At 42.3% G+C, this 12,332-nt stretch overlaps 1 protein-coding gene across 2 annotated transcripts in view; it reads left to right on the top strand.

The window, feature by feature from the left end:
* Positions 1–12,332, top strand: part of IARS1 (isoleucyl-tRNA synthetase 1) — a 1,809,950-nt gene that overhangs the window by 1,072,781 nt on the left and 724,837 nt on the right. For both annotated transcript variants that reach the window (XM_044077404.1, XM_044077403.1), the window contains one exon: positions 5,427–5,504. In XM_044077404.1, the coding sequence (XP_043933339.1) occupies positions 5,427–5,504 (78 nt within the window). The remainder of the gene's footprint in view (positions 1–5,426; positions 5,505–12,332) is intronic.

The raw sequence follows: 12,332 nt of genomic DNA, 5'->3' as shown, positions 1-12,332 counted from the left end.
ATTCGGACCCTTTCAAGGCGTCTTTCACGAACTCCCCTTTTGATGGATCATCTCTCTTTGGTCCTCAAGTGAAAGAAACCCTGACTAGGTGCGAGACTGATGGCAAGACCCTTTCTGCCGTCGGAGTCCGTTTTTCGACTCCTTCTAGGCCTTACCCCAAAGGCCAGAAGGGTGGGAAGATGTGGTTACGTAAACAATCTCAAGGGACTTGCCTGGCGCACAGAGTCGTTTTCCTACCAAAGGCAGAGGTGGGAATAACAATGGTAGAGCGCCGCCCTAGGGGCAGGGGGGTCCGCAGAACCAGGGCACCGGGAAGCCTTTCCTGACAAGCCCTTTCAGCATCCCTGAGGTGTTGCCCGACTGCCCATCTTCGGAGGCAGTCCGGGAAGATTGTCACTGTACCCAGAAGCCTGGCTATCCCTGACTCAAGACAAATGGGTACAGTCCATCATTTCGAGCTATTCTATCCCCTTTCTTCCGTTTTCCAAATCAGTCAAAAAATCCCTTCCAGATGTTCCACCCGCTCAAAGGGATATAGCAGCTTTGGAAATTTCAAAACTGCTTGCAAAAGAGCAATTCAGCCAGTGCCAGCAGACCAACAAGGATCCGGAATCTACTCAAGGTTCTTTTAGTTCCAAAGAAAACAGGGACTGGAGACCGATTTTGGATCTCAGTGTCTTGAACAAATCAGTCAAGAAAACAAGATTTCGGATGGTCACGCTGCAATCCATTCTTCCCCTTTTGGGCAAAGGAAACTGGATGTGCTCGGGAGACCTTCAGGATGCGTACTATCACATAAAATGAACAGGCGGCTCCAGAAGATTCCTCCGCTTCAGGCTGGGAACCAGTCATTTTCAGTTCAGGGCCCTGCCCTTTCAAACACCTCCTGCCACTCATGTTCTGACTACAGACGCATCGGACTCCGCCTGGGGAGCACACCTGGATGGCAGAATGCCCAGCAGATGCACCTGCACATAAATCTAAGAGAGTTGATTGCAATTCAACAGGCCTTACTAGCTTTCAAGCATCTGCTTTCTCCAGGGACCCTGCTTGTCAGAACAGACAACACCACAGTCATGTGGTACATCAAGAAGCAGGGCGGGAGTCACTCTTACCCCCTGTGCAGACAAAGCATGAATCTTTGGTCCATGGCAGCATCCCTGGACCCTGCATCTCCTAGCTCAGTTTCTTCCAGGAAGGCTCAATGTTTTGGCAGACCAGTTGAGCAGGCGAACCCTGGATCCTCACGAATGGCAGCTGAACATAGCAGTCTTTTACAGCATCATTCAACGTTTAGGCGCACCTCAGGTGGATCTTTTCTCCTCCCCAGACAACCATCTTCTACCTCTCTTTTGCAACAGACAGCATCACAGCAGAGCCTGGAGAGTGGATGCTCTGTCCTTCCCCTGGACAGTGCTGTCAGTTTACTCCTTCCCTCCTCTTCCTCTTCTACCCAGAGTGTTATTGAAGATCAGGGATGAACGACCAAGGACTATTCTCATAGCTCTGGACTGGCTCCAGACAGCATTGGTAACCACTGCTTCGCAGTCTCTCCCAATTTCCTCCTTGGCATCTTCCTCTGAAGTCAGATCTTTTTTCTCAGTAAGAGGGAATCATTCTGCATCCTCATCTTCAGTCCCTCCATTTGGCAGCATGGCTCCTTCCTTATCTTCTTCCCATTCCCAGCAGGTGGTTGATGTGCTGAGGGAAGCCAGGAGGCCTAGCACTAAGAAGTCCTACGCTGGTAAATGGGAAAGGTTCTCTCATTGGATGCAGGCTAGAGGGGAATCTTCTTCTCAGCCTACCCTTCCTCTTTTCCTGGAATACCTGGCTGAAATGCTTCAGGGTGGTCTTTATTTCTTTTTCTTCCATCAAGCTCCCTGCTTCAGCCATTTCTGCTCATTGTTCTTTTGAACAACCCATTTTCTCTCATCCCTTGATGAAAATGTTTCTCAGAGGTGCTTGCAACTTATAATCTCCCAGAAGGGGCACCTACTCCAGCTTGGGATTTTAATTTTGTTCTAGAGAAACTAACTCTTCCTCCTTTTGAGCCTGCTGCTACTGCAGAATTAAAGTTTCTCTCTTGGAAGACTGCCTTCCTCTTGGCTGGCAATAACTTCAGCAAGGAGGGTTTTGGAGCTGCAGGCTTTGATGGCTGTAGAGCCTTTTATTATTTTCCATACAGACAGAGTCTCTCTGAGAACCAATCCCTCCTTTATTCCTAAGGTGGTTTCTAGCTTGACATCAGTCCATACATCTTCCTTCCTTCTTTCATAATCCTCAAAATAGAGGTGAAAGAATCCTACATTCTCTTGATGTGCACAGACAGCTCAGGTTTTACCTGGACAGGACTAAAGATCTTCGGAAATCAGCTCAGTTGTTGGTCAGTTTTGCCCTTGGAGCTCAGGGCAAGGCTATTTCTAAGCAAACCATTTCCAATTGGATTGCACATTGCATCATCTTTTGTTATTCCTTTCATGGCAAGGTTCCTCCTCAGGGGGTTAGGACCCACTCAACTAGAGCAGCTTCCACTTCTGCAGCCTTTTTAAGGGGTGTCCCTGCTAAACATATTTTGGAGGCTGCCACATGGTCTTCTGTTCACACTTTCACAAAACATTATAATTTGCCTCTGTTTTCCAGAGCCAGGGCAGGGTTTGCCAGGGCATTATCTCCAACCCTTGATTCTGTTGGTTCCTCCTCCCTTTTCTCTGGGCTTTGGTAATCAACCCATTAGTTAGGACTGCAACAGTGAAACACGATGAACATAGTACAGTTGTGTACACTTAACATAAATGTAGATGTTCAAATATATTTACTGTTGCAGTCCTGGTTTCCCTCCCTCCTTTCCCCTTTTTGGTCCTCCTTTTATTCTCTTTTCCTGAGGTACAGGCTGAATTGGATATTATTTGCCAAAACTGCATTTGATTTAGCCTTATTTATGCGGGCTTCTTGACTGTTAGGGCAAGAAAGACTGAGGAAATGGCGTCGGCTGCTTCCTTTTGTATCGACGCCCTGACGTCCTTTACAACCAACGGCAGCCGATGTCATTTTTACTTACCTTTGGTATTCTGGCCAATCGAGGGCTACTGGGAGACAGATAACCCATTAGTTAGGACTGCAACATCGAATACACTCGAACATCTACATTTCTGGTTAGTGTACACAACTGTACTTTTCACTCTGTAGTTCTTGTAGAACACAGCCAGGGATATTGTCACGTCCTATAGAAGCTGTATTCCTGGCCTTGTACATTGCTGTTTTAACCTGTGCAACAGTAATGCTGGGTGCCTGGCAAATCTACTGGTATGATTTGTCCTTTGGTGGGGGAGAGAGGTGTAAAGTTGGTACTGAATCTGTCGGCCAGTATATTGGCAATATCTGTTGGCTTGGTATAGGAGGTGCCATTGTGCAGTAGCTCAGAGCAAATCTGGGTATTGCCATAGATATTTACATAACTGTAGAAGGCCTTGTGGTTGTCTTTACTATCTGCTGTAATTCTGTTTTCATAGCTAGCTTTAGAGGATTTGATGAGGGATCTCAACTTTTTGTTGAGGCTGATAAGGGAGTTTTTCCAGTCTTAGGACTTTATTCCACATCAGTTTCCTCCTCCTGTTGTAGAGTTTGTTTATGGCAGGGGACCACCAGATTGGCTTCCTTTTTTTGGAGGAGAGCGTCTTGGGTCTACTGGGTATGGTGAGATCCATGCATTTGTGCACGTGTTCGTATGGTGCATTTGTGTATGATTTGGCAGTCATACAACTATTCATTTGCATAGGTGCTGTGAAGTTAGCCACCTCTGTTTTTAGGTGCCCAGAGTTAGCAGTTAGCTTTGGAGAAGTTTTTCATCATAGTTACCTTTGCTTGGGGGAGTGGGAGGGATGTTCATTTCCACGGTGATTTGTTTGTGATCTGATCTAACCAGGGAGGAGTTGACTATTGTTGTAGAGCAACAGTTACCCATGTTAGTAATGACCAGGTCAAGGATGTTGCTACCTCTAGTCGGGGTAAGAACGAGCTGGTCCAGGGTATTGGAATTGCTGAATTCCAGAAATGTTGGGCAAGTGTATTGGTACATGAGTAGTTTTCTCAGTTAATGAAGGGGTAGTTGAAGTTGCCCAGTATGCGAGTGTTCACTTGGACCCTAATATTTGCCAGAGTGCTTAGGAATGTGGAGTGAGAGTTGTGGGACATTGTAGGGGACCTATAGCAGGCTACAACCTGAATTGCTGTCTTACCCAATGTTAGCTGCACCTGAAGTATCTCTGATGCATTATGTTGGGCTACCAGTCTGGAGGTGTGCACATCCTTTATGAATATGGAAACACCACCGCCTTTGGAGCTTCGGTCCAAGTTCTGGAGCTAAAAGGTGTGGAATGAGTTATATGCAGCCAGAACTCTGATATAATATGCTACCTCTATAAAAATGGCTACTGGCTTATTAAACTTTTGTTATGTAGCAAAAATTAGTAGCTTAGCAGACATCCCTGTTATCCAGGCTCCTCTCTGCCAGCAGAATTGGGAATTCAGCTATGGGTAGTTCTGATTTTTGAAGCTGTACCTTCTGCCAGTGTGACTTCTTTCAGTTGTTGCTTCTTTTGCCCTTTGTATTTGATGGTCACCATAGAACTGGGCCTGTGGCACTCCCATTCCAGGCTCCTTTTCCTACCTGCTTCATCGGTGTTAGACCTTTTTGGATTGAGAACCCGTAGTGCCAAGTCTTCTGCATGTTTTTTATGATTATCTGGTGCCTTCTGCTTGGACAGAGTTACTACATGAGCATCAGGCCAACCATAGAACCCATCAAGGGAAGGACCTCAGTGTTGGGCATAAGAGACACCTTTCTTCCATAACAAAATCACATGTTAATAGGACCTTCCTTGAGGGGTCAGGAACATCTTCTGTCCCCTGACAGGTGGCCGTTTGTTTTCAGTGTGGGCACAGTTTTCAAAGTTCTTGTATATTGTGCAGCAATGTGTGTTTGTATATCACTTACTAAACAATGAAGGCACTACATTTTGATTTGCAGGAGACTACTAGATGGTTCCATGGGGTGTGGTGAATTGATTGGTGGAAGGGAGGCGCTTGCTTATGTAGTTGACTCTTGATGTAGAGGTGTGTGTTGTCATGGCTATGTATCTAGCCACAAGCTTGAGAACTTGGAAAATCTCGGTGGTGGAGAAAGTAACTCAACATTAGGATTGATCAGAGAGGGTTCTTTTTGTAGCTTATGTCATACAGTTGTAAACATTTTTCTGGTTTAATTGCTGATTTCCTGCATCTGTCATGCAGCCTTGAAATGTATTTTTACACCAAGTTTCAGTTGGAGTTATGCTGAGTATTTTTTCCTGTGATGAGTTATTGGATAGTCAGACTACAGATTTAATGTATACAGTCTTTATTTATTGTTACATATTTTTGTCCTTCAGGGTGAAAATGGTACTGAAGACTGCATTATGGCCTTGGAGACCCTTTTCAGTGTCTTGTTCTCAATGTGCAGACTTATGGTATGTGTTCTTTTTATAACTAATGTTTTTTTACTATGGTGTTCTTTGTTTAAAACAGTTGTATGTTTATAAGAAATATAATTTAGTAGTTTATTTTTTTCTGAACACCCTTGTGTGATATGGGAGACTGTTCTAAATCAGCTGAGGTGCTTCTCACATTTAAATCCCAGAAAAGCTGAAAGGTGATGGGCCTGACTACAGGCTGTAATTGCAGAATGAAGACTTATGCTTATATGTATAATATTAAGATAACAAATGAATCAAAAATCCAAACCAAGTGTATACAATGAAAACCAAGTCCCAATAGCTAGCTGAGACAAATATTGTAGAAAGAATAGAGTTCTCAAAATTTCTCAAAGGTTAAAAATACAATTTATTTGCACATGAATACATAAGAGCTTTCACGGTTCCAAAAGACCGCTTCATCAGACAGTTACAAAGTATCAGAAAGAGCCTATTTAAACTTTAAAAAATACGTCACGACATTCAATGCTAGTTGTATTTTAAAGTGACATATCCAGTTTCAAATCACTCATATATACGAAACAATATTATCAAGTTTATATAAAAACAGATAGTAGTCCAAACATAGTTACTAGTAAAAATAAATATTAATAATAAAAAACTTAATGAGATCCAATGAAGTTAATAAATTAACTACTATATACAAAATGTGGGGTTGTATTGGCCAATACAGAGCCTATATAAATATAAAGCACATGGACCACTTAGCAATCTGCATAGTTAATGGATGTGAATAGCATTATAATAATCCCTAGTGCCTTAGTCTTCGTGCCTTCAGCACTGGAATCATTTACCTCTGTGTTCTTATGGTACTGGTTTGTCTCTCTATTAGGTGTTTGTGGCATATTGTTGTCTTCATCAAGTTATATTCAATCAGCAGGCTGCATTTGCTGTGACCTCATCTTAGTCTCCAGAGAGCAGTTATCAGCTTTACCTTCACAGCAGGCTTCTTGAGTAGTGGTGTCTCTTTTTTGATGGCTGTCATTGATGGATGCATATACTTCTGTTAACAATCTTGTTACCCAACCCTTATCCTAAACCTAACTCACAAACACACATGGCCTCCAGTCTGGAACCCACATTTGCCACCGACATCATGTACATTCTCTTAAAAGCGCATTTGACTCTCTTGGCCCAGCCTGCAAACAGGTTTATGCCATCAAATGCTGGTAACCCAGTTTGCCTTGGCCCTGAGCATTTGAAGGAGAATTTGGACTTGCCATGGCTCTGATGAGAACCTTGACAGAAGTGAGTTGATCCTTTAGGATTTAATGCATTTGGAAGGTTCAGTTATGGAGGAGTCTTCCTCCTATTCTGTTTCATTTATGTTCATTGTCTCAGGATCAGATGTGTTTTGAGTATTTTATCTCTGCTAAATAGGTAAGGAATATAACAAACATAAGGAAGATGGGGAGAAATCTTGCCCTTCTAAACACTCTTCTGTACTCATCCAGAGAGTCAGTAATTAATGTTGCTACCCATGTTTCTTGTTGTGGGCTTTAGAATTACCAGCTGTTATTGTAGAGAACCAGCATTCCAGTGTCTTCAGAAGGACAGGTATCTCCTCATTGCCAGTCAGAACTTGGATGACACTTTTTTTTCTAGACCATTGTTTGCCAAGTTTGCATTTTTTGTTTTTCATTCCATTTGGTCTCTTACTATTGATTTAGACCGAGATGAGGGTTTTTCTGAATGTGCAGTTTAAAACAGGTCTTGTCACTTTCCTGTCTGGTACTAGGTTAGATAGTGGTACTTTTCTGCCCCTGTTTACTATTCTTGCCTGTCTCATGTCTTGGCACTGATTCTAACAAGACTTCTCAGCATCCTGCAGGTGTCAGAGTAGATTCTGACAGATGCGTAGACCTTGGTAATGTTTTTTGTTGGGAACAGCATCCTGTTATATTGATGTCTGCTGTATCTGTACTCTCTAGGTTGGTGTGTTTGGCACTGATATTGTCAACTCCAGGTAGCCTTTCAACTCCCTGCGATGAGGCCAGATCATCAGCATAAGAACTGGTGTCAGTGCCCTTAGAAACTTTCCAGGTCTCTTATGTCATGGCCTTTGCCCCAAGGTCCTCAGTACTGTGCTTAGTCTGATGGGCTTTTGCCAGTAAAATCTGGAGTTGACCAGTAAAAACAAGCTTTAAGAGAATGATGTGGGTGTTGGCATTTTTGCCAATTGTTGCCATTTTGTACACATAGCCTCAATATTATCAGCCTCACATTTGGCTTTTTTTGTCTTCCACATCAGTGTTTCAGACTGGCAGTATGCCCCCAGCACCTGAAAACTCCATAGTATCCTTTACCTGTTTCCCTTATCCATCTGTTTGTATATAAGGTTCATAGGTAGGTACTAGGTTATTGGCCCTAGGGCCTATATAAGCCTAGCCAAAAGGTACCCTGGCTTTCGCCACCCAAGAAAATTTTCCTGTGCCACTGTCGAGCAAAGCCCGAGAAGTGATCCCCGGGATGAATTTGCTATCTCCCATCCAATTATCAAGATTTTTCTTGAATGCTAATGAGGAGCTTTGTTTGATATAGATAGGTAGTTTGTTCCAGAGTATGGGAAGTCTCTGGAACAGGAATCTATCCCCTCCAGCATGTTCTGTTTATTGTGGTGACAAGATTTAGGTCCCTAGAGCACATAGCACGGAGGGATTGGGATTTCTTTAAGTGGAGCATGTCCAAAAGCTCTGGGTTTGACATAGCTTTGTGTGTTAGGCAGAGATTGCCTCTGAGTAGGCGATATGCGATGGAGTAAGCTGCAGTTTTTTGAGACGGTCTGCGTAGGGCATCTGTTTGAGGCCAGTAATCCTCTTTGTGAAGTATTTCTGTGGCCTTTCCAGTTGTTGTAGATGTCTTGTGAGGTACATACCAAAAGGGGAGTTGTACTCTATAATGGGTCTAATGAGTGATGAGTAGAGGGGAACAATGACCTCTTTTTTCCTGCATGAGCAACCTTTTGTGATGAGGTGTGCCATGTAGAAGGATTTCCTGACTACTGTGGCGATGCGATTATCAAATGAGAGACTACTGTCCACCTGTGTCCCAAGGTCTCTTATCACACTTTCGGTGTTAAGTAGACTACCGCCTATGAGGTAGTTCATGGGTACAGAGTTTTTACCAAAAGGGATGATAATGCACTTTTTGGCATTGAGCTTGAAGCCATGGCTTTGACACCAGGCATCTGTCTCAGTGAGGTCCTTTTGTAGGATGTCAACATCTTTTGGAGTTTTGATTGTGGCTCCTAGTTTGCAGTCATCTGCGAACTTAGTTAGCCAAAGACCTTCTCTGTTAGCCTGTACTTCAGAGAAGTAGATACCAAACAGGAGAGGACCCAGTTTGTGTAGTTTCTCAGTCTTCTTTTTTAACACCTTTATTAAATTATCACATAAGACTTGGTAGAAAATGAAACCATCCGTATTAACTTTGATTTTCATTTGCATACATTGTACATATTTTCTTTCTTTATTACAGCTGTCATTCAGTCCAGCATTACACAAATTGCTCTGTTCCTGCCTTCCATTAAACTTCAGTCCTCTTCAACATAATTCTGCATGTATTGTTCCCACAGTCTCCCCTTTATTTCTATGTAATTTGCTCCTTCCCTTTTCTAAAGAACCCTATTCAAATTATTTAATCTTTTACAATATTCAGTGCTCCAAATACAGTTGGTAGATTTTGATTTCCATTTTCTAGTAATTGCTTTTTTTGGCAGCTAATGTAATTAATCCGGCCTTCATATGTCTAAACAGTTCAGACTCTTTGTCTCCGCTCAAAAAAGAAAATCTTAGTAAAAGTCATTTGATCACCCCCCCACCCCCATTTTTTTTTCTGATACAGCACTCTAGAGAATTTATAAAGTCTGCCAGCTTGTCACACTCTTAAACATGTTCCCATTTAGCTGTTCTTCCTCATCACATCTACATTTGCTTATCTGCTTAAGGAAAAATTCTTCAGCGACTTCTTGCAGTATAGATTCATAGAGTATCACTGGGCTTATAACCCTTGGAGCCTTTCTCAGCGTAGCCAAGTTTACCCAAAAGAATGAGATCCTGTATCCAAATAGGACAGCAAGGGTTAGGCATTTATAAGCTACCTCTGCCCATAAGGGACAAGGGTGCAAGGCCTGCTGTAAATTTCCTATTCCCCGCCTACTGGTTTAGGTTGCACTTAAATTGAGTAATAGACAAACTTGGCTTCAAAATGATGGGAAGCCCGTTCCATAGGAGAGGCAGTCTCTGGAACACATTTGTGTCTCCATCATATTCTGTTGGTCACAAAATTCATGTCCCTGGGCTTTGTATTTCTGGTACTGTTTGACTTACAAATATGCATGATATAAGTGTGGGGTTTGCAGATGCCTTGTAAGTCAAGCATAGATCACCCTTCAGCAGTCTATAGGATACTGTGTAGAGGGAAAGGGCTTTAAGGCACTCTGCATAAAGCAGGCTTGTTCTACTTTCTATTCTTTTGTGAGAAACCTCTGAAGTCGCTGTAGTTGCTGCATATGCTTGGTCAGGTACCTACTGAGGAGAGAGTTGTACTGTATGATTGACCTGATAAGGGTGGAGTACAATGGGATAATGACCTCTTTGGACGTAGCTGCCTTTGCTTTAACATTGTGAAGGGGTATTGTTTATGGGCAGACAGTCTGAGTTGTGTGGAGAAAATTGGGGGCAGGTTTGCTTGTCACATTTTTGAAGGTAAAGGAGAGGAGAGTTCTCCCTCTCACTTCATAGACCTTTCAGAATTCTTTCTTTCTTGTGAATGTGAGAGCGTGGGAATGGACTAGGTCAGCCAACCACTTATTGACAGCCACAAACATCCCTTGAAAAGCCAGTTTGCTTGTGAGCAGAGACTGTTCCTGCTTTCTTACTCTCCAGTTGCTGTCGTAATCCTTGCTCCAACCTATTTGCATCCCTGATTATTGCCAAGTACAGCAACTTTTAATCCCTTAGCCCTCCTCAAGGGAAACATGTCAGGGCTACTGTTAAGTGCTTATGAGACCTCATTACAAATGTTCATGTTTCCCTTGTCTCAAAAATTCATGCAGAAGGGCAGGCTTTGCAGATTCAAAGAAATTCTCTTAGGCTTGTTCTGGCCTTGACAGATGTGGCTCCCTCTTGTCTGCCCTTGGAGAATCCTCTGTAGCTGAGGCCCTTCAGAATGCTGTTGACTCGCCTGGATCTTCACTCTGACTATAGTCACATGGTTACTCCATTTTTGGTAATAACTGCATATGTTGCATATATACTCCAAGAGTAGTTTCTGATATGTTCTTCTACCTAGAGACCAAAAGCAAGAAAGCATACGCAAAAATGGCTGCATTTCTCAATTTTGGCTGCAAACGAGATTAGATCAGTTTCTCTGACTCCTGACAGCTCTTAGATTTCTTTTCTAAGATACTGGACATAGGGCACAGCTGTTTCTCTCTTAAATTTCACTTCCAGCTGTTTCTGATTTTCACTGAGGACTTCACAGTTATTGTATTGCTTCTTAAAGGCTTGCAAATGTTTTCTTACAGATATGTTTAAGGTCTTCATTACAGGAATCTGCCCCTCTTAAAATGTATACTTCATACTATAAAAGATGACTACTGTTTTTTTAAGCCTACCTATTAAGCTGATCTGAAATACTTGTATTGGAAAACTTTTTCTTGCAGACATTAGTTTGGCTAGACTGTTTTAGACATGCAGGCTTGTGTGTTAAAGCCCTCTTTATTGATTTTTCATAAAGATGGTTTGCCCTTTTTAATTATACCCTTTCTTGACTCATGCAGCCATAAAATAAAATTTATTTAAATTATCCGTTGTTCTTTCCCTATTATTCAAGTAGCTCAAGAAGTGAGAGATTGGAATTTTGGATTTAGATCCTTAAGAAGAATAATAGTAAACATGCAGAGTGTTATGTTCATAAAGTAGCAGAAAGTATTTTAAGAACGAAGCCAACATGGGAATGAAGAAAGGAAATTCTGCCAATATTGATTGCAGTTAGAGGTACAGAGAATAGGTAAGAGGGGGCTGAAACTTACTGGGGAAAACTGGCTAAAGAAACAAGGTACTTGGGAGCAAATAATTAGAGAGGGAAAGATAATGGAATGGGAAGAGGCCAATAACACGTTTGGACTGCATGCTAAAAACTGCCTTCCCTATCCAGGCTTGATATCAGAGTATAGTCAAAGAGATATGGGAATAGGGGTATCCAAGTGAAAGACCAGCACTGGTAGATTTTTTATTTGAATCTAGAACAGAAGCTGGTGACAGAAAGAATTAGTAGGGCATATGAAATATTGCATGATAACTATGGAAAACAGTCAGAGGAGGTTAGAAAGGATTTTAAAGAGAGATTGGATGAGCAATTCACAAAGAAACAGTGGGAGAATATACGTATGGCTTCCTAATATGCAACAAAGTGTAGAAGGTTTAGGATTTTTGCTTTTAAGTGTTTGCATGGGTATTTTTATACCCCAAGCAGACTACTGAGAGGTTTTCCCCATTAGATTACAAATGTTGCAAGTGTGATGGGCAGACTATAAACATTCCCTGCAGAATACGATCAGAAATAGAGGGAGCTGTGATACAGAATCGGAATTGCCTAGACATAGTAAGGCCTTGCTGAGTTTTAATTCTGATGTCTGCCAGAAAAGCAGATGTTATGTAGTCCAATTTCGCCTACATTCTTACTCGCTTGTTCGGAGCCAAATATCGGCTCCGACTCGGCCAACTTTTATTTATTAGCTCGAAGTCTCCCATTGGCTGGGCCAAGCAGGTATCCCATGCTGCACTGCTCCATAACCCCAGA

This window comes from Protopterus annectens, chromosome 7.part0 (genome assembly GCF_019279795.1).
Source record: "Protopterus annectens isolate FY-2018-M chromosome 7.part0, PAN1.0, whole genome shotgun sequence".
NCBI classification, from domain to species: domain Eukaryota; kingdom Metazoa; phylum Chordata; order Ceratodontiformes; family Protopteridae; genus Protopterus; species Protopterus annectens.
Note: the sequence above shows the minus strand (reverse complement) of the source record. Positions and strands in the feature narration are given on the sequence as shown.